At 47.7% G+C, this 22168-nt stretch overlaps 1 protein-coding gene across 1 annotated transcript in view; it reads right to left on the bottom strand.

The window, feature by feature from the left end:
• Positions 1-22168, bottom strand: part of INTS9 (integrator complex subunit 9) — a 69030-nt gene that overhangs the window by 38818 nt on the left and 8044 nt on the right. Inside the window, exons 3-8 of the mRNA XM_081188596.1 lie at positions 18686-18746; positions 16831-16893; positions 10848-10987; positions 7807-7893; positions 866-986; positions 88-222 (exon numbers count right to left, since the gene is read on the bottom strand). Of these exons, the coding sequence (XP_081044722.1) occupies positions 88-222; positions 866-986; positions 7807-7893; positions 10848-10987; positions 16831-16893; positions 18686-18746 (607 nt within the window). The remainder of the gene's footprint in view (positions 1-87; positions 223-865; positions 987-7806; positions 7894-10847; positions 10988-16830; positions 16894-18685; positions 18747-22168) is intronic.

Raw genomic sequence — 22168 nt, 5'->3', positions numbered from 1 at the left:
CATGCACTGTAGATTAACTGTATTGAGGAAGGAGAATGTCACACCTTAAGGAAGGCGAAACCTCAGAGTACTGGGAGGGTATTGTACCTGTGGGTGTGTCGTGAGGAGTGAGGATCCCGAGACGTAGGAAACCTTCTCGTAATGCGACTGGATGATCCAGTTGGAGCTGCCAAGCGCATAACCGGAACTGAGAGGGGAGACCTGGACTGCACCAAAAAGCTCCTGTTGGAGAGAAGAAAAACAACACAAGGAAGAATTCCAGAAAGTATTTCCCGGCATATGATTTTATTTTATGCATATTTTCTTTCCTTTTCTTTTTCATGGTAAATCTTTATTGGTTTAAAATACAGGCACGAATGATCATTTACAACAAAGGTAAGTATAAAGGTATTGAATAAGGGCGAAAAAATTCCAGACATAAGAATAAGAAAAAAGAAGATAAAAAGATAAAAAAAGAAAAGAAAAAGAACCAAAAATTTATACAGAATCATATCCCTCAAATAAAAATTTTTTGCATAAAACTTCCAATCATCCTTATTATACTGTTTATATAATCACAATTTTATCGCACAGCTTTACATTATTTCCTTTTTCATGTATTCCGCTAAAGTATTTGTTTCACTCATTTTTGTTTACAGGTATCATTCCAGTTCTGCTAGGATGGTATTGTTTGTACAATATAATCTTATATATTCCTTAAATAGTTTCCATTCTCCATTTATTTTCTGATTTAAAGCTCCTCTGACTTTTTACGCATATTTTCAGATCTGTTACCTGCCCTTTGCCATCAGGTCACAGGACAGGTGACCACCTTACCACGCCTCCCCCATCCCACGAAAAGCAGGACGTGACCACGGATACTCACTATTTTCTGGGAATACCCCACCAGCTGGATCTTACTGAGCGCTGAGTTCACTTCCTGCATATTGTAGCACCTTCTCCACATGGCGACTTCGACCGCGTCTTTCAGAGGGGTGGGAAGCAGCCTGGAGACAGAGAAAGACTGGATCAGGCTCAGCGATGCGCCAAGACTCTGGGCACACTTAGGTCCACCAAGACCCCTAGATCCTTGTCACATGTACTGCCAGTAAGCCAGGTGTTCCCCATCCTATATTTGTGCATCTGGTTCTTCCTGCCTAAGTGCAGAGCCTAACTCTGTTCCGGCGACATTTGGTGACAGACTATGTATATGTCGAACTTTTGAATTGTTCTACCGCGACTGGTGAAGAAGATTTAGAGACTTTGGTTGCAATTTCTGATCATTTGTATTAGTCTATACAGTAGTACAAGGGACGCGGGTAGCGCTGTAGGTTAAACCACAGAGCCTAGGACTTGCCGATCATAAGGTCGGTAGTTCAAATCCCCGCGATGGGGTGAGCTCCCGTTGCTTGGTCCCTGCTCCTGCCAACCTAGCAGTTCGAAAGCACGTCAAAGTGCAAGTAGATAAATAGGTACCGCTCCGGTGGGAAGGTAAATAGCATTTCCATGTGCTGCTCTGGTTCGCCAGAAGGGGCTTAGTCATGTTGGCCACATGACCTGGAAGCTGTATGCCGGCTCCCTCGGCCAGTAAAGTGAGATGAGCGCGGCAAACCCAGAGTTGGCCATGACTGGACCTAATGGTCAGGGGTCCCCTTTACCCTTTATACAGTGGTACCTCGGATTAAGAACTTAATTCGTTCTGGAGGTCCGTTCTTAACCTGAAACTGTTCTTCACCTGAAGCACCACTTTAGCTAATGGGGCCTCCCGCTACCGCTGGAGCACGATTTCTGTTCTCACCCTGAAACAAAGTTCTTAACCCAAGGTACTATTTCTGGGGTAGCCGAGTCTGTAACCTGAAGCATCTGTAACCTGAGGTACCACTGTAAATAGTGTTTAGTGCCATTGTTATTGGCCATCGTGTTGTGTTATTTTGTTCAGCTAAGTGCAGAGCCTGACGTTTGTCCCTATTGAAATTCATTTTCTTTGCTTGTGCCCAGTTCTCCAATTTGTTACGGTCATTTTGAATTCTAATTCTGTCCTCTGTGGCATCAGCTACCCCTCCTAGTTTGGTGTCATCTGCAAATTGGATGAGTATCCCCTCAATTCCTTTATTAAAGTCATTTATAAAGACGTTGAACAACAATGGGCCCAGGACAGAACCCTGCGACACCCCACTTGTTACGAGGAACCATTAATGAGTACTGAAATATACTCAGAGTCTAGAGTGGATTTCATGCTCTTTATTCAGCTCATAGTGGTGAGGAGGAATGAATTGTTTCCCCACAGTATCTGCTTTATATACATTATTTACACAATGGGCTGCACGTTATTGGCTAATTCTGGAATTCTCCCGTAAGCCAATCAGGTTGTGGATTCACTTCCATCTGGAGCTGGATTGGGTGGCTCCTGCAGACCAATCATACTGCTGCATTGTTCTAGGACCAATAAGACTGCTGCATTTTGGATCCTATTCAACTCAGTACATAACAAGTACTCTTTCGGTTTGGTCAGTCAACCAGCTACAAATCCACCTAACAGTCACCTCGTTCAACCCACATTTTATCAGCTTCCTCGTGAGAATATCATGAGGGACTTTGTCAAAAGCCTTACTGAAATCAAGATACACTATGTCCACAGCATTCCCTTGATCCACCAAGTTTGTAATTCCATCAAAAAAGAAAGAAAGAAATCAGATTGGTCTGGCATGCCTTATTTTTGAGAAACTCAAAAGTTTTAGAAATCACAACTCCTTCCCTGCGGGAGGGAGTTCCGTAGTTTAATGAAGAGAAATCAAGTTGCAATATGCATATCCACTGCCAATGCCAAAAATGTGCCGGAAGATTCAGAAAACATGAGCAGATTGTGTGCCGTGCGAGTAAGTACTCAGAAGGAAAAAGGAAGGGGAGGAAACTGGCTTTTTAAACAGAAACTTTGACACAAGTATTAAAACCTTTTATTCCTTGGAAAAGCCGCCATTGTTGCAGACTTCCCCCCTTTCTCCGCAAAGGAAGCTGGAGAGCGAGATCCGAGAATGGCAGTGTCAATGCACATAAAAAGGATGGCCGTCTCTTTTGCCATAAATCTCTTACAGTACGAGGAGCCCAGGCAGGAAGGCAGTGAGAGCTGCCAGTGAGGGGAAGAAGAATTGGGTTCTTACTTTGTATATTAAACAGATGCTAAATCAAAAGCTCATTCCAACCCATTTCCGATGATTTGTGAAAACCGGTCAACTTCTGTCGATCCATTTGTTTGAAAGGAGCTGATTTACTGGGGAATCGGTTGGGCCCCTGACCTCCCCCTCCATAATTTTTAGGAGACTGAAGGAAGTGTTGAGGATTGCTCCTGCCAATGTCTCCATGTTCACCTAGCGCACAAAACATGTAATTTCTACAGATGCCAACAGAAGAGAGCCGGGGGGGGGGGGTAGAGTGTCAAATTGGACCTGGGAGAGACCTGGGTTCAAATCCTCGCTCAGCCACAAAGTTCACTGGGTGACCTTGGGCCACTCACTGCCTCTCAGTCTATCCTACCTCACAGGGTTGTTGTGCGAGGTTAAATCAGGGAGGGGGAGAATCATACCTTGAGCTCCTTGGAGGAGAAGGTGGCATATAAATGTAAAAATAAAATAACGTGCCCTCTTTGGATGGAATGCCATAGGAAACGCAACACCCAGCCTGTTTTCTACAAGTTATTGCAAATTTCTAAGACACACTTTCATTAAAATAAGAGAGATCTCCATAAAACCGTGGGTAGGCAAACTAAGACCCGGGGGCCGGATCTGGCCCAATCGCCTTCTAAATCTGGCCCGCGAACGGTTCAGGAATCAGCGTGTTTTTACATGAATAGAATGTGTCCTTTTATTTAAAATGCTTCTCTGGGTTATTTGTGGGGCCTGCCTGGTGTTTTTACATGAGTAGAATGTGTCCTTTTATTTAAAATGCGTCTCTGGGTTATTTGTGGGGCATAGGAATTTGTTCATATCCCCCCTCAAATATAATCCGGCCCCCCAGAAGGTCTGAGGGACAGAGGACCGGCTCCCTGCTGAGAACGTTTGCTGACCCCTGCATAGAACCATGCTTAGAAACATTGATAAAGGGAAGGCACCCCCTCTGCCGTCCTCCCCGCAAAAGCACCCCAACTCCATGGCACTCATCCAGAAGGTGCCGCTGTTTGAGGTGGAGGAATGAAAGGGGAAATACAATGTCAGCCACCCCAGTGCCACAACTCAGTGGGTTCAGAGTTGCCAGCCATTAGATTGCAGACAGTAATGGGGTAAAAACCATCAGCTGCCCTGATGCACTAAGTATATTCCTTGCAGAGCTTTCTGTTTAAAAGGCGCCGGCGTTTCCTACAAGAAAGGGAGCGGCTCAGTTGCACACAACCCAATCGGGGCTGGAAGTGTCTGAGCTGCAAAGTGATATAAACACAAGGAACGCTCCAGGCTGCAGTGAAAACGAGGCTCACGGGTGACTCAAAATAATGCTTAACATTGCGCTCACTTGGGGGTGCCCCCTGTTTTCAAAAGCCGCTGTCTCACCAACCCTAGGAAAGAGGGTTGGTTTGGGGCACAGCCAACCCGACTCGGGGCTGACGTCGAGGACCCGACCTGACAGCGCCAAGCGCAGATGCTCAAAACCTCCATGGATTCACTGATTCACTGGCCATGCTCTGTTTCAAAGGCACTGGTGCCATGCGCCATGCGCTGGGGAGAGTCCCATTATGCTCCTCCCAGGCCTCTAAGAGCTATCTGTTCATCAGTATTCAAAAGCTTGGGCTTTTGTCCACTCTGCTGTTTGGTTGTGATATTTTTCCCATTATTGTATTATTGGGTTTTTTTTTTTATTTAATCCGCATGCCGCCCTATAGCAGTAGATCTCTGGGCGGTTCACAACAGAAAATGATATAATAATTATAATAATAATACATTTTTATTTATACCCTGCCCTTCCCGGTTCAAAAACCGGGCTCAGGGTGGCTAACAACAAATTTAGTACACTTAATTGTAATACAACATAGAAGCAGCATAAACTACAGTATAAAAGCATGAATAATAATAAAATTCAAAGTTCAAAAATCAATTTGGGGGAAAGCCATCCAATAAGCATTAGATGGTCACCAGGGCCAGCTGGCTGAATTGGTCCTACTTGGGCCAGCGAGGAGGCCAGGGGAGAATTAGCTGTGGGGTCTCAGAGCGAGTGATCTTCATAAAAGGGGAGGGGGAGGGAAGAGAAGGGAAATAAAATATCAGGCTGAGTTCAGATTAAAGGCCAGGCGTAATAGCTCTGTCTTACAGGCCCGGTGGAAGGAGGTTAAATCCTGAAGGGCCCTGGTCTCATGGGACAGAGCATTCCACCAGGTGGGAGCCTTCACTGAGAAGGCCCTTGCCCTGGTGGAGGATAGACTGACTTCCTTAGGGCCCGGGACCTCTAAACTATGGTTATTCATGGACCTTAAGGTCCTCTGCAGGGCAGACCAGGAGAGGCAGTCCTGTAAATACAAGGGCCCTAAGCCACACACAAAATACGTAATAAAAATAAGAACAAAAGCAACCCAGCAATCCCCACCCACTTGGGCCCGGTCTTATTCAACATCTTTATCAACGACTTGGATGATGGACTCAAGGGCATCCTGATCAAATTTGCAGATGACACCAAATTGGGAGGGGTGGCTAACACCCCAGAGGACAGGATCACACTTCAAAACGACCTTGACAGATTAGAGAACTGGGCCAAAACAAACAAGATGAATTTTAACAGGGAGAAATGTAAAGTATTGCACTTGGGCAAAAAAAATGAGAGGCACAAATACAAGATGGGTGACACCTGGCTTGAGAGCAGTACATGTGAAAAGGATCTAGGAGTCTTGGTTGACCACAAACTTGACATGAGCCAACAGTGTGCCGCGGCAGCTAAAAAAGCCAATGCAATTCTGGGCTGCATCAATAGGAGTATAGCATCTAGATCAAGGGAAGTAATAGTGCCACTGTATTCTGCTCTGGTCAGACCTCACCTGGAGTACTGTGTCCAGTTCTGGGCACCACAGTTCAAGAAGGACACTGACAAACTGGAACGTGTCCAGAGGAGGGCAACCAAAATGGTCAAAGGCCTGGAAACGATGCCTTATGAGGAACGGCTAAGGGAGCTGGGCATGTTTAGCCTGGAGAAGAGGAGGTTAAGGGGTGAGATGATAGCCATGTTCAAATATATAAAAGGATGTCATATAGAGGAGGGAGAAAGGTTGTTTCCTGCTGCTCCAGAGAAGCAGACACGGAGCAATGGATCTACAAGAAAGAAGATTCCACCTAAACATTAGGAAGAACTTCCTGACAGTAAGAGCTGTTTGACAGTGGAATTTGCTGCCAAGGAGTGTGGTGGAGTCTCCTTCTTTGGAGGTCTTTAAGCAGAGGCTTGACAACCATATGTCAGGAATGCTCTGATGGTGTTTCCTGCTTGGCAGGGGGTTGGACTCGATGGCCCTTGTGGTCTCTTCCAACTCTATGATTCTATGATTCTATGATTCTATGATTCCACAGCACATTTAAGAGGGCATCGGATGTCAACCAGCCAAATATTATTAATAATAATAATGTTGCTATTCATGTGCCGTCCATACGACTGAGTTGCAACAGCCACTCCAGGCGGCTCCCAACAAAATATTTAAAAACACAGCAAAATGTCAACCTGGCTGAAGAGGAATGTTTTCACCTGGCACCTAAAGGTGTATAATGAAGGTGCCAGGCGAGCCTCCCTGGGGCGAGCACCCCACAGATGGGGAGCCACTGCAGAAAAGGCCCCGTTCTCATGTTGCTACCCTCTGGGCCTCATATGGAGCAGGCAAACGAAGAAGGACCTCAGGGGATGATTGCAGGGTCTGGGTAGGTTCATATGGAGAGAGGTGGTCCCTGAGGTATTGTTGATTTTGTTGTTCTAAGTCAGTGGTTCCCAAAGTTGGTGGTTCTCCCCCTCCCCCGCCTAGAGGTGGGGATTACCTGGGGGGGGGGATCCTAAGAGGCAAGGGGGCAGCAGGAGGGTGTAACTGACTTCCAAACTTTGGAAAGCTGGCATCATTGGGCTGAGTCCATCAATTCTGCTGAATTAGTTAATTAAACTGAATGGTTCCAATTGGATTTTGAATAAATGTGCAATGAATCCTCCCTGTTTCGAATTTTATTGTGCTATTATCTTCCTTAGTGGGCCGTGCAAACCACTGTGTTTTTATGCTTTGAACAGCCCCGAGATCTACAGATGAAGAGCAGTATAAAAAGTAAAATAATTATTCGTACTAATAATAATAATGCTTTTTATAGGGTAGCCGATCAGAAGGTCGGCGGTTCGAATCCCTGCGACGGGGTGAGCTCCCGTTGCTCGGTCCCTGCTCCTGCCAACCTAGCAGTTCGAAAGCACGGCAAAGTGCAAGTAGATAAATAGGTACCACTCTGGCGGGAATGTAAACGGCGTTTCCGTGCGCTGCTCTGGTTCGCCAGAAGCGGCTTAGTCATGCTGGCCTCATGACCCGGAAGTTGTACGCCGGCTCCCTCGGCCTATAAAGCGAGATGAGCGCCGCAACCCCAGAGTCGGCCACGACTGCACCTAATGGTCAGGGGTCCCTTTGCCTTTAGAGGGGGACTGGGGATGAGATTATGGAACCAATGGGGCAAATGGCCCCCAAAATGTTTGGGAAATGTTGTTCTGAATGACGCAAGCAGCTCTGAGGACTGGGCAGCTGAGAAGCAGGGCAGGAAACCAAACCATAGGGGGAGTGCCCCCCGGGGACACCCCCCCCTTCCCAAGGGAGGTGCCCTGCGAAGGGGGGGTGTCCATCCTTACCTTTGCACTTCCTTATTCTTCCACATGGAGGCAGACTGAGCCTTGGGCACCCGCTCGATGAAGTTGACCAGCTCCTCCATCAGAAGCCTGCAGAGAGGAGCAACTGTTAGAATTCTTGCTCCAGTCAGATGCTAGAGAGAGAGGGAGCCATGTTGCAGTGCTCCATGTGTGCTTATATGTAAATGATAATAATAATAATAATAATAATAATAATAATAATAATAATAATAATTATTATTATTATTATTATTAATTATTATTATTATTTATACCCCACCCATCTGGTTGGGTTTCCCCAGCCACTCTGGGCGGCTTCCAACAAAACACTAAAATACAATAACCTATTAAACATTAAAAGCTTCCCTAAACAGGGCTGCCTTCAGATGTCTTCTAAAAGTCTGGTAGCTATTTTTCTCTTTGACATCTGGTGGGAGGGCGTTCCACAGGGCGGGAGCCAGCACCGAGAAGGCCCTCTGCCTGGTTCCCTGTAACTTGGCTTCTCACAATGAGGGAACCGCCAGAAGGCCCTTGGAGCTGGACCTCAGTGTCTGGGCATAACGATGGGGGTGGAGACGCTCCTTCAGGTATACAGGGCAGAGGCCGTTTAGGGATTTAAAGGTCAGCACCAACACTTTGAATTGTGCTCAAAAACATACTGGGAGGCAGCGTAGCTCTTTCAAGACTGCTGTTATATGGTCTCGGCGGCCACTCCCAGTCACCAGTCTAGCTGCCGCATTCTGGATTAGTTGTAGTTTCCGGGTCACCTTCAAAGGTAGCCCCACATAGAGCACATTGCAGTACTCCAAGCGAGAGATAACCAGAGCATGCACCACTCTGGGGAGACAGTCTGCGGGCAGGTAGGGTCTCAGCCTGCATACCAGATGGAGCTGATAAATAGCTGCGCTGGACACAGAATTGACCTGTGCCTCCATGGACAGCTGTGAGTCCAGAATGACTCCCAGGCTGCGCACCTGGTCCTTCAGGGGCACAGTTACCCCATTCAGGACCAGAGAGTCCTCCCCACCAGCCCGACCCGTACCCCAAAAACAATACTTCTGTCTTGTCAGGATTCAACCTCAATCTGTTAGCCATCATCCATCCTCCAACCATAAAGTAGAGTAGACAAAATGCTGAGTTGCTGAGGTCTGTTATGCAAACTGCGAAGACTCTGTGGATCCCTAAGTGTGCCGGTGTCTGTTGGCATCGGTCGCTGTGATGTTCGGGCAGGAGAAAGCTTTTGAACGACAAGGAGGGAGAGAACATGCCAGTTGGGCATGTGTCTCTGCCAGGGTCCTACTCGAGAGTAGGTCGAGCTCCTGACAGCAACAGCAGCAGCAACAGCAGCAGCAAGAAAAGGCTCAGATCTCAGCCACAAGGACAAAAGACAGGTGGTTTTGATGGCACACCGGAACTGCTCTCCCCATTTCCAAAGGTGAGGAGGCAGGTCCCCTTGTGTAGCCAAGATGTCCAGACTCAAGTGACAGGCATCAGCTGACTCGGTGGGACCCCATGACGGGCAGAGGTATAAAAAATATTTGGGGGGGAAACACCCTTAAGGGTGGGGGAAGTATTCCCAAAACAACGGAGGGTGGTTGCAGAATGCTAACTGATCCCTGCAACCAATGTTATTCCTACTCAGAGTAGACGTTTTGAAATGAATAAACATGACTATCTTAACTACAACTTACCATATTTTTCACTCCATAAGATGCACCTTTTTAGAAAGAGGGGAGGGGAGGGGAGATAAGGGACGCTAGCGATAAAGGAGGCTGCCTGGGAGGGGGGAGGTAAAAGCCCATGGATCCTCAGGGTTTTTGCACTGGGCTACCCCAAACTCCATGTCAAATCACATATCATGTCTGTGGCCACAGAATGAATCACAAAAATCACTGGCAGAATCCGAGACCAGGGAGAAGAGTCGGTGGAAGAAGATTGGAGGAAATTTAAAACTTATTTACAGAAATATTGTAAAATTTTTGAATGCTGATGACATTGAAATGAATTGAAGGGGTTCTAGCAACAAGGTAAAATGTAAGATGGGATTGATAATAGATAAACTAATAGGATATGAATTTGCTGAACCAATTCTTAAAAGGGATACAAAAAAGGGAGGCGTGAGGAAGTCAGGAAAATAAGTTAACTAAAGATGAGAAATCAGAAAAGAGGGAGTTTTGTTTTATATGTGTTTTTTCTTCTTCTTTTTTGTGTTTAATGTTTGTATTTTTGTATTTTGTAATTTTGTATTTTTCTGTTTTTGTATTTTTCTGAACTTTTCTATTGATAAAACTTAATAAAATATTAAGAAAAAACACAGAATGAATCACAAAAATCATACATCCACTGTTTCATTCAGAATATTTTTTTTCTTGTTTTCCTCCTCTAAAAACTAGGTGCGTCTTATGGAGCAAAATATTTGGTAGTTCCATGCAAACCAGAGTACCTTGGAGGTGGGCAGGTTTCACATACTGCAATTTTTTTGTTGCGGGTCTCACTTGTAGAAGAAGAGGAGAAGAGTTTGGATTTGATATCCCGCTTTATCACTACCCAAAGGAGTCTCAAAGCGGCTAACAATCTCCTTTTCCCTTTCTCCCCCACAACAAATGCTCTGTGAGGTGAGCGGGGCTGAGAGACTTCAGAGAAGTGGGTCACCCAGCAGCTGCATATGGAGGAGTGGGGAAGCGAACCCGGTTCACCAGATTACGAGACTACAGCTCTTAACCACTACACCATACTGTGCTGCCCACCACGGAAGCAGCTGCAGAGGTTTTCTGGGAGCGCAACACCGTCTAGCACCATTTAATCACTCTGCCAAGGCCTGCCAAACAGAGGAACCCGAATTGACTCATGACATTCAGGAAGAGCGGAGTCAAGCATGCAGTGCACACACTTAAAGCCGCGAAGAAGAACTTCCTTGGCTCGCTCTCAGCCGCGTCTTAAAAGCCTCTCAAGAACATTAGAGAGGCAACGCTCCTCTTCTCCGTGTCGTCCTCTACATCCTTCCCCGAAGGCGAGGAGATAAAATGAGGCTTTCCCCCCCTCACCTGCCAATTTGAACTGTCGGCTCGGTGGCGTAGACGGTTCCGGTGAACCCGGTGTGCTCCGTAATGTAGGGCAAGGCCATCATGCAGTGGTAGTTTGAGATCAGGATGACGTCCACCGTCGACAGGTCAATCAGCTCCATCTGAAAACAGAGAGCGTAAGTGTGGCCTCCTAAGTGTGTGACATTATACTGGGTTTATAAGGAAAGGGTTAACTAATTGTAAAATGACTAATCAATGGGAGCCCGAGGGGCAGAATTAACTGTGTATAAGGTTTAAGCACAGAGGTTTTTGGGAGAGATAGAGTTCGGGTGGTTGAGAAGACAGTCTGGAGTTAGACGAGACAGAGAAGAGAAGGCTGTGGTTGGGCTAGTCTGGTGTGAGAGAGGGAGAGAATTTGTTAAGAGGAATCAGTCAAAGAGTTGAGATAATCAGTCAGAAAGTATAGGCCAGTAAAGAAACTAAAGTTAAGATACCGACAGGAATATTATCTGAGAAACCATAACTTTGTTAATGTTTGTAAAATAAACTTGTTTTTTTTGGTTCACTTTTAACAACTGCTTGGACTCAGTGTTTTACCCGAGATTTAGGGATGCGCTGTGGGTTAAACCACGGAGCCTAGGATTTGCCGATCAGAAGGTTGGCGGTTCGAATCCCCGCGATGGGGTGAGCTCCCGTTGCTTGGTCCCAGCTCCTGCCCACCTAGCAGTTCGAAAGCACGTCAAAGTGCAAGTAGATAAATAGGTACCGCTCTGGTGGGAAGGTCAACAACGTTTCCGTGCGCTGCTCTGGTTCACCAGAAGCGGCTTAGTCCTGCTGGCCACATGACCCGGAAGCTGTACGCCGGCTCCCTTGGGCAATAAAGCGAAATGAGCACCGCAACTCCAGAGTCGGCCACGACTGGACCTAATGGTCAGGGGTCCTTTACCTTTTAATGGGTTGGTGGCAGCAGGGAAGCGAGCTGGGATCAATAGACCGTTAAATGTCCGGGGACCCTGTGTGATCGCCACAGTAAGGTGCTGTTGGGAAACGCAGCCTCCTAAAAAAGTCTTCTCCCTCCCTCAGAATGGAAGAGGAGGCTATTGAGCCCAGCATCCTGCTCCCGCTGTGGCCAACCGGGTGCCTGTGCAAAACCCGCAAGGAGGATTCGAACCCAAGAGCAACTCTCGCCCTCCTGTGGTTTGCAGCAACTGGTACCCAGAAGCGCTGCTGCCTCCAACTACGAAGGAAGAGTGTTGGCATCCAGTCTGGTGGCCATCGATAGCCCTCTCCTCCTCCATGAATTGGTCCAATCCTCTTCTAAAGCCATCCAGGTTGCTGGCCATTACTGCCTCTTGTGGCAAGGAGTTCCACAGTTTAACTATGGCATTGTGTGAAGAAATGCTTCCTTTGACCTGTCCTGAACCTTCCAACATTCAGCATCATTGGATTTCCCGGCGTTAGGATTCGAACCCTGGTCTCCCAGGTCTTAGTCCAGTACACTGACAACTACACTGCTCAGGGTGTAGTGAGGGCCCAGCAATGCTCTGCTTCTGACATGACTTTTCCCTTTTCTCCAGATTTCCTCAGACTAGGTCTCACTCTCGTTTCCGCTCCTTTGGCCCTATTGAGTGGTTTCCCTCCTTCTTGGGCCTGTTTGACCCTGGGGTCCACCCAGGGGCCCATTGCAAGTAGATTGTGAGACCCTTACTCTCCGGGTTGCGGGTTCGAGTCCCGTGTTGGGCAAAATATTCCTGCATTTCAAAGGCTTGGGCTAGGTGACCCTTCCAACTCGACGATTCTGTGGTTCTATCCAAGGGGCCAAGATTTCTGAGATGAAAAGCTGAGAGGAGGCAACTTTTAGAAGGGGAGGTGGGAAGCAGCTGAAAGGCAAGGCCTGAGGCCTCAAGGATGGCCTAGAATCTCAAATATAAATTTGACTTCTAACGGTCAGGTTATAATTGTCACATTTGGGGCTGGAACTAAACCTGTCCTCTCCAGACTCTTCTCTAGGCAGAGGAATAGGTAGGTAGGGTCAGCCAAGGTCAGAGGAGGAGACAAAATGATTTTTTGCATCCCCGTAACAGGAACTGTAATTGGAAATATTTACTGGTAAGGCTATAACCCCCGATTATGTTGGTCTGGAAAACTTACCAGAAACTTAAACCTCTAACTCAGTTATTATGGAGCAGCTAATGGGATTCAATAGTCATCAAGTGGAAAAATTATCTTCCCATCGATTCGAAGGTAACAGCCGAGAAATGGGTCAACGTGGCTGCTCAAAAAACGGCGGCTCAAAAAGTCCCACGGCGGCTAACTTAAGACCTGATGGTTCTTTTGCTTTTTTAGGGGAGGTGGGGCGGGGGGGGGGGAGAAGAGAGGCCTTCAGTCCAAAGAAAATAGAAAACTGGGTGGGAGGTGGAATGAAATAAGAGCATCTGTCGTGACCCACAACCCAGAGACTGGGCAATGGAATCATAGAATTGCAGAGCTGCGATGGATCATCTAGTCCATGGGAAGGCAAAATAAGGCCCGGGGGCCGGATTCAGCCCAATCGTCTTCTAAATCCAGCCTGCAGACGGTCCGGGAATCAGCATGTTTTTACATGAGTAGAATGTGTCCTTTTATTTAAAATGCATCTCTGGGTTATTTGTGGGGCCTACATATGGAGATGGCGGAAATGACTGGCAGAATCCGAGACCAGGGAGAAGAGCTTGTGGAAGAAGATTGGAGGAAATTTAAAATTTATTTACAGAAACATTGTAACATTTCTGAATGCTGATGACGTTGAAATGCACTGAAGGGGTTCTAGCAACAAGGTAAAATGTAAGATGGGATTGATAATAGATAAGCTAAATTGGATATGAATTTGCTGAACCAATTTTTAAAAGGGATACAAAAAAGGGAGGCGTGAGGAAGTCAGGAAAATAAGTTAACTAAAGATGAGAAATAAAAAAAAGAGGGAGTTTTGTTTTCTTTTATATGTGTTTTTTCTTTTTCTTTTTTGTGTTTCTGTATTTTGTAATTTTGTATTTTTCTGTTTTTGTATTTTTCTGAACTTTTCTATTGATAAAACTTAATAAAAGATTATTAAAAAATAATAATATTTCTGGGGCCTACAGCAAGACACTGGGAGCTTTCCCAGGACCTTTAAGGCACCCTGGGTCTTGCTGGGTGGGACATTGCCTGGCTCCCCCTGGCAGCCTCAAGCTCCTGCCAAACGCATCACAGAGGAGGGCATGGCATGGCTCACTGACTGGAAGAGCAAACAGGTCCGCTCCAAACGGCAACTTTTTGTTGCCACGTCCCACTTGCATTCCCTGGGCTCTCTGTCCTTCTCCCGTCCTGTCAGGAAGTTCATTCTGCATGGACTGGTTGTTTTGTTATGTGCACATGGCTTTAGATACCCATTAGTTCCATTAGGTCACGAAATTAAAAGACGCCTGCTTCTTGGGAGAAAAGCAATGACAAACCTAGACAGCATCTGAAAAAGCAGAGACATCACCTTGCCAACACAGGTCCATATAGTTAAAGCTATGGTTTTCCCAGTAGCGATGTATGGAAGCGAGAGCTGGACCATAAAGAAGGCTGATCGCCAAAGAATTGATGCTTTTGAATTCTGGTGCTGGAGGAGACTCTTGAGAGTCCCATGGACTGCAAGAAGATCAAACCTCTCCATTCCGAAGGAAATCAGCCCTGAGTGCTCACTGGAAGGACAGATTGTGAAGCTGAGGCTCCAATCCTTTGGCCACCTCGTGAGAAGAGAAGACTCCCTGGAAAAGACCCTGATGTTGGGAAAGATGGAGGGCACAAGGAGAAGGGGACGACGGAGGACAAGATGGTGGGACAGTGTTCTCAAAGCTACCAGCATGAGTTTGACCAAACTGCGGAGGCAGTGGAAGACAGGAGTGCCTGGCGTGCTCTGGTCCAGGGGGTCATGAAGAGGCGGACACCACTAAACAACTAAACAACAACAGGTCCATAAATTACCATATAGCATATATTCAACACAAAAAACAGTGACGTTGTTGACAAAGGACAGCTGGAGATATCAAGGGCCCCATTACCTCCAGTAGCTTAGGGCCTCATCAAACCTCAATCCGGTCCTGATCTCGCTGCCCACTGTGAGAATGGGATGCTGGTCTGGGTGGGTCACTGGCCTGATCCTGCAGGCTCTCCATATGTTCTCAGGAAGCCTCTGGTCCCATTTGCTCAGGACAGTGTGCTGCGACAAGCCACGCGTCTCAAGCAGAGAAACACATCTGTTGCTTGATCTTAAAGCGCTGGTGTCATGGATTGAAATCTGGGGACTTCTGCATGCCAAGCAGGGGGTGGCTGGTCTTAGTTTCTGTTTATGCCACTGTGCAGTGCTCTTGGAGTCAGAAGACCCTGTTTTGCATTCCAGAGAGCAACTGCCCAGTGGGGCTGGTAGGGCGGATTGCAAGGAGATTAACAGTAGGTGGCGCTAGAGACACCGGGAGGCAGCAGAGCCTGCTGATTCTGGGTTCGCCTCCATCTTCCTCGCCTCTGCTGAGTCCTGCAAGGGCAACACTGAGACTGAGTGGGAGGCAGACTGCCCCCTGGACTGGTAAGAATCTGTAGTCCAATCCCCTGCAATGCAGGAACCTTTTGCCCAAAGTGGGATTTGAACCCACAGCCCTGAGATTAAGAGTCTCGTGCTCAACCAGCTGCTGGAATTTCTGAGACAGATAAATGAGGCAAATAGTAGATTACACTGTCCAAGCAAAGAGAATAAGGAGGGGGAGACGGGGGATGGGAAGAGAGACCCCCACTGCCAACAGCCCACACAGGCGGCCATCAGTTCATGGAAACGGAAGGTGTCTGAATGCCAGCCACTTCCCTGTTGAGAAGGCTTGGCCGGTACCAAAAAAGGTCCAAAATGATTTCGTTCTGAGGAATGAGGTGCATCCAAGTGTCCAAATTATATATACCGTATTTTTCGCTCTATAGGACGCACTTTCCCCCCTCCAAAAATGAAGGGGAAATGTGTGTGCGTCCTATGGGGCGAATGCAGGCTTTCGCTGAAGCCTGGAGAACGAGAGGGGAGGGAGTTGTCGCCGGGCTCCGAAGGCTTGTGGATAGCAGCCTGCAGCCTGGGAAGCACAGCGCCAACTCACGCTGCGCTCACCGGGCTTCAGGCAGCCATCTGCAAGCCTTCTGAGCGCGGCAGGAGTTCTGCGGCTAAAAACGAAGCCAAGACAGCGAGCGGGATCCATCCCGCTTGCTGTCTTGGCTTCTGCCAAAGCCGCGTGCATCTTCTCCCAGCTGAAGAGGTTGTGCGCGGCTAAAGAGGAAGCCAAGACAGCCAGCGGGATGGATCCCGCTTGCTATCTTGGCTTCTTTGCTCTTTGGGGCTGGGGGGGGGGTAATATTTTTTCTCTCCCCCCCCTAAAAACTAGGTGCGCCCTATGGTCTGGTGCAACCTATGGAGCGAAAAATACGGTATATTGGCCAGGTGAGGAGCTGGAACACCAGCAGGTTTTGGGAAAGCCGTTCTCTCTTTCAGCCCCAGGCAACTCAGCAGCACAGACAAAATAAAACAACTTTAGCCCACCTTACAGGGCTGTTTGTGACAATCCCCGAGATAATATATGTAATGCTCCTTTCTGGAAAGCACTATATAAAGCGCTGAGTGTTATTATTTTGCACACTCAGTAAGCTGCTGTTTCTCCCTTAAGGGGCCCGCAGCGAAATAAATGTTCAAAAAACAGCCATCGTTTGCAGTTCCGCTTTCCCTTAAATTGCAACAGGAGCCGTAAGTAGCTTGAGAAATGGATCGGAACATCCATTGGGCATTATTTCAAAAAGTGCCTCCCATGAAACGTGTGTTTTCTCCAAAGCGAGGAGGATGGCTCCTCCGACTGCTGCAAGCCTCTTTGAAATCAATGGAGGGAAGCAGCGGGTTCGAGAATCCCTTGATGGTTCCAGCTGGGGACCAAAAGTCGAGTGGTCACGGTTTGGCACCCAGGATCCTGCGAAGACTCACCTCCGGCAAGCAGAACTCTGGGACGGAATCCACAAACGCCCGGCCAGCACAGTCTTTCAGCTCCTGGGAAATGGGAGGGGAGGAGAAGAGAGAAGACCCTCAGCTGAAAAGGAAGAAATCTGAGGCTAGGAGACAGAGAGGGCAGCAGAGGACCACACTCTGGGCTTCACCTGCCGGCGCTTATAGGCCGCGATGGCCAAACAGCTCACAAGCTACATCCGGACATTGCAAAGGGCTGTAGCTGAATGGACGGACACCTGCCAATCCTGACATGCTCCTCAGGCCTGGCAGGATCAGACATCTGCTGCAGATCTTGCTCAGGGTCTGCCGAAAATCAGGGCCGGCCCCGTTCTCTCCCGGAAATCTCCACCAAACCTCTCTTTCCCTTGGCACTTCTTTCCTTCCCCACATTCTGTACTTTCACTCCGTCGGGTCTGGAGATGGAAACCACCCTGCTCGTTCCTCCAGACATCCACATTGATATTCTCCCAGGCCTGTTAAATTAGTCTTTCTCCCTTTGCTCCGTCCGACAAGTTGGTTGCTGCGCATGCAAATAGGTCTGAGATGAGATGGGAGCAATGGCTGCTTAGACAACGAAAGCAGTGATGTCTCTCAGCAATCAAATGATGCTTGCACTATGCTCCTGTACAGTTTTCTCTACACGGGGAAAAGGGTTTTTTTGGGGGGGGGAGCTCCCCCCAAAGTTAAAGGTTGCATGTTTACCAAACAGTGCATTACCTTCTCTACAGTGTATCCCCCTGGCTTCAGCTCTTAAGAAATTCTAGCAATTTTTGGCAAGTTCTAACAAATGAGCAATTACTTCAAATGGCAGGAGGCGCTTAACCTCATCCAGATATGTTAAAAGGTGAATTATGGGTAGGCTGGGTGAATTTCAATGCCTCCTCCAGTCTTAAAAACAAGAGACAAAGCACCCACCTTTGACCCTAGACTCCCAGCTGTGCGGAGAACTGGTCAGTTCATTTGTCATTCTAAGGCATTCCCTGTGACAACAGGGTGCTGGACTAGGTGGGCCTGACCCTGCAGACACTTCTTAGTTTCTTAGGAATTCCCTCCAAAGTCTCCAACAGAGTCCAGGGGGAAAGCATGAGGGGCGAGGAGACATTTCAAGGTACTGTACAGTGACACCTTGGTTCTCAAACGCCTTGGTACTCAAACAACTTGGAACCCAAACACTGCAAATCTGGAAGTAAGTATTCTGGTTTGCGAACTTTTTTCAGAAGCCGAACATGCTCTGTTTTGAGTGTTACGCTTCCGATTTGAGTGCCACACTTCCGTTTTGGGTGTTACGTTGAGGTCTGTCTGTTTTTGCTATTTATTTTTTGTTTCTGTTTTTGTGGCTTTTCTTGTTTTTGTGACTGTTTGGAACCCAGTTCAGCTACTGATTGATTGTGTGACTGCAGTACAATGTTTATTTTCTTTCATTTTATGGAATGGTCTCGTAAGATAGTAAAATTCATGTTAAATTGTTGTTTTAGGGGTTGCTTTTTAAAGTCTGGAACGGATTAATCCATTTTGCATTACTTTCTATGGGAAAGCACACCTTGGTTTTGGAACGGACTTCCAGAACGGATTAAGTTTGAGAACCAAGGTACCACTGTATTCTTTTTGCAAAAAATATTCTTTTTGGGAAATAATAATATTTTATTAATAATTTTGTAAAAGACAGGATTTAAGAATCATAAAGGGCAGGACTTAAAGGATTTGGCCTGGAAAGGCAATTGCTTTTGGCAACGCTCTTGCTTTTCTCCCCAGTTAAATCAGAGTTTGTCCAAGCTCAACGGTGCTGGCTAATTAGCCAGGCACGCTGAAAAGCCCAATCCCAGTTGTACATTACCTTGTCTAGAAAAGTGCTCCCATCCTTTAAGATCCAACCAGGGAGCTTGGATAGCCTTGGACTACAGGAAAAGAAAAAGAAAAAAGCTGTGTTAATGGGTTTTTTGGCAAAATCAGCACCCATTTTCGGAGAACGGTATAATATGACCTCCAGGTATAGGGCAGTATAAAAATTTAAAATAATAATAGTAATAATAATAATAAATTAAGTTATTGATGCTCCGCGTACATTTCACAAACGCAGCACAGCTAAGTCACCTTTCTCCAACATTGTGTCCTCCAGATGTTTCAGGCTGCAACTCGTAGTAGACTCAGCCAGATCATAAAAAATGATTTAAAATTTTGTAAATATTAAGCCCAGACAGAGCCATGACAGAGCTTTAATACTTCCTGGGCCTTACCATTAATGGATTAAATTTTAAATCCTGGAAAGCCAACAGCTTCCAAACAGTTTTCAAGGGCAGCCCCTACATGCAACACATTGCAGTAGTCTAACCTTTCAGCTCCATTCCTATTAGTATTATAATTTATTAATAAAAAATTTAAAAAATCAACAATTGTACAGTAGCACCTTATAGACCAACTAAGTTTGTTCTGGTAAAAGCTTTCGTGTGCATGCACACTTCTTCAGAAACACCAGAACAAACTTGGTTGGTCTATAACAGGCTTCCTCAGCCTCGGCCCTCCAGATGTTTCTGGCCTACAACTCCCATGATCCCTAGCTAGCAGGACCAGTGGTCAGGGATGATGGGAACTGTAGTCTCAAAACATCTGGAGGGCCGAGGTTGAGGAAGCCTGGTCCATAAGGTGCTACTGGACAATTTTTGATTTTTTTGATTTTTATTTTGACTGTGTCAGACCAACACGGTTACCTACCTGAATCTATAATTTATTAAATTTGTATTCGACCCTTCACTCAGAGAGGATACTACTGGGAACCTTGGGAGGAAAGTGATCATGCCCTCCAGGGTTTTGTGATACAGAGGTAAAGGGAAGCTGAGTGCAGTTGGACATGCTTCAATTTGCAGGAAAGGAGATTCCAACTAAACATTAGGAAGAACTTTCTAACGGCAAGAGCTGTTTGGCAGTGGAAAAGTCTCCCTTGGGAGGTTGTGGACTCTCCTTCTGTGGAGGTTTTTAAGCAGAGGTTGGGAGGCCATCTGCCATGGATGCTTTAGCTGAGATTCCTGCATCAAAACAGGTTGTACTAAATGACCCCTGGGATCCTTTCCAACTGTATGATCTGCCCAAGGAGTTGAGAAGGAGCAGAGCAAGGCTCTGTACCATTGAGACTACCTCCTCCATCACAGCCACCATGCCAGGACACCACGAGTCTTTGTGGCAGAAAAGGGGTACTAGCAACATCTGGGGGGGACATAGGTTTCTTCACACCTGGAATAAACACATACAGTGAGGGGGGAAAGTTCTTTGATCCCCTGCTAAATTTGCCCATTTGCACTCCGTCGAAGAAATGACCAGTCCATCATTTTAATGGTAGGTTTATTGTAGCTGTGAGAGACAAAATAACAACAGGAAAACCCCCCAGAAACCCAGAAGACAAAAGTCAGAAATTGATGTGCATTATAATGAGTGAAATAAGTATTTGATGCCCTATCAACCAGCCTGATGTCAGGCTACCTAGTATCTTCACTGTACGCAATGAGCTGAGATTAGAAGCACCTGCTGTATGGGAGAGGTCTTAACTGAAATCCCAGCTCATTACAGTACCTGTACAAAAGACACCTGTCAACAGAAGCAATCAATCCAGTAGATTCCGAAGTAGCCACCAGGACCAAGACCAAAGAGCTGTCCAAGGATGTCAGGGACAAGATTGTAGACCTGCATAAGGCTGGACTGGGCTACAAGACTATTGCCAAGCAGCTTGGTGAGAAGGTGACAACAGTTGGTGCAATAATTCGCAAATGGAAGGAACCAGTGGCGTAGCGTGGGGGGTGCCAGGGGTGCCAGCCGCACCGGGCGCAACATCTGGGGGGGCGCGAGTCCAGAGGGAAGGGACAAGTTCCTTCCTCGGCCGGGCGCCCCGACGCCGCTGCCGCCAGCCTTGCGCCCTAGCGCGCGCGCGCCCCCCGCCGCCGCTGCGGCTGCGCTCCACTCACTGCTCGCAGGAGGAGCAGCTGTACGACGCGCCTCGTTTTTGCAATCTCCAGATCGTTGCGCGCAGCTGCAACAAAACCTGCCGCGCGTCGTTGTCTTGCGAGGGAAGCGCTGAGGACTTCCGACGTGCTCCTCCAGAAAAGGATGGCCAGAAAAAGCGATGCGGGGGCCGGCCCCGTGGGGCTGCTGGGGCTGAGCGTGGGTCTCGCCCTCCTGCAGCTCCTCGGAGGGGGGGTCACCGCCGCGACGCTGAAGGGCAGCGCTTACCAGGGGCTGCTGGTCGCCATTCACCCCTCCGTCCCCCAAGAGGCGAAAATCGTCTCCAGCCTTAAGGTAAAAGATGAAGGGAGGAGGCAACCAGTGCTGTTGCCAATGGACCCTTCGCGCATCTGGTGATGGGAAGCGGACCCCAGGGCGAAGGGACCCCGCAAGGTCATCCAGCCCAACCCCGCAATGCAGGCATCGCAGATAAGACCTGATGGCTCTGCCCGCCTACCAGTGGCGTAGCGTAGGGGGTGCAGGGGGGGCTGGCCGCACCGGGCGCAACATCTGGGGGTTAGGGTTAGGGGGCGCAAATCCACGGGTTAGGGGGCGCAAATTACTTGCCTTGCCCCGGGTGCTGAGAACCCACGCTACGCCACTGGAAGGAACACAAAATAACTGCCAACCGCCCTCGGTCTGGGGCTCCATGCAAGGTTGCAATGATCAGGAGAACGGTGATGAAGCAGCCTAGAACTCCACGGGGGAAACTTGTCAATGATCTCAGGGCAGCTGGAACCATAGTCACCATGAAAACAGTTGGTAACACACTACGCCGTGAAGGACTGAGATCTTGCAGAGCCTGCAAGGTCCCCTTGCTCAAGCTGTCTGCAGTTTGCCAATGCACATCTGAATGACCCAGAAGAGAACTGGGTGAAAGTGTTGTGGTCAGATGAGACCAAAATCGAGCTCTTTGGCATCAACTCAACTCGCCATGTTTGGGGGAGGAGGAATGCTGCCTACGACCCCAAGAACACCATCCCCACCGTCAAACATGGAGGGGGACATATTATGCCTTGGGGGTGTTTTTCTGCTAAGGGGACAGGACACCTTCACCGCATCGAAGGGACGATGGACGGGACCATGTATTGTCAAATCTTGGGTGAGCACCTCCTTCCCTCCCTCAGCCAGGGCATTGAAAATAGGTCGAGGATGGGTATTTCAGCATGACAGTGACCCAAAACACACGGCCAAGGCAACAAAGGAGTGGCTCAAGAAGAAGTACATTAAGGTCCTGGAGTGGCCTAGCCAGTCTCCAGCCCTTAATCCCACTGAAAATCTGTGGAGGGAGATGAAGGTTCGAGCAGCTACACATCAGCCTCGAAATCTT

Source organism: Podarcis bocagei (genome assembly GCF_964188305.1).
Source record: "Podarcis bocagei genome assembly, chromosome: 3".
Lineage (NCBI taxonomy): Eukaryota > Metazoa > Chordata > Lepidosauria > Squamata > Lacertidae > Podarcis > Podarcis bocagei.
The sequence above is the reverse complement of the archived record's forward strand: the minus strand, read 5'-3'. Positions and strand labels throughout refer to the sequence as shown.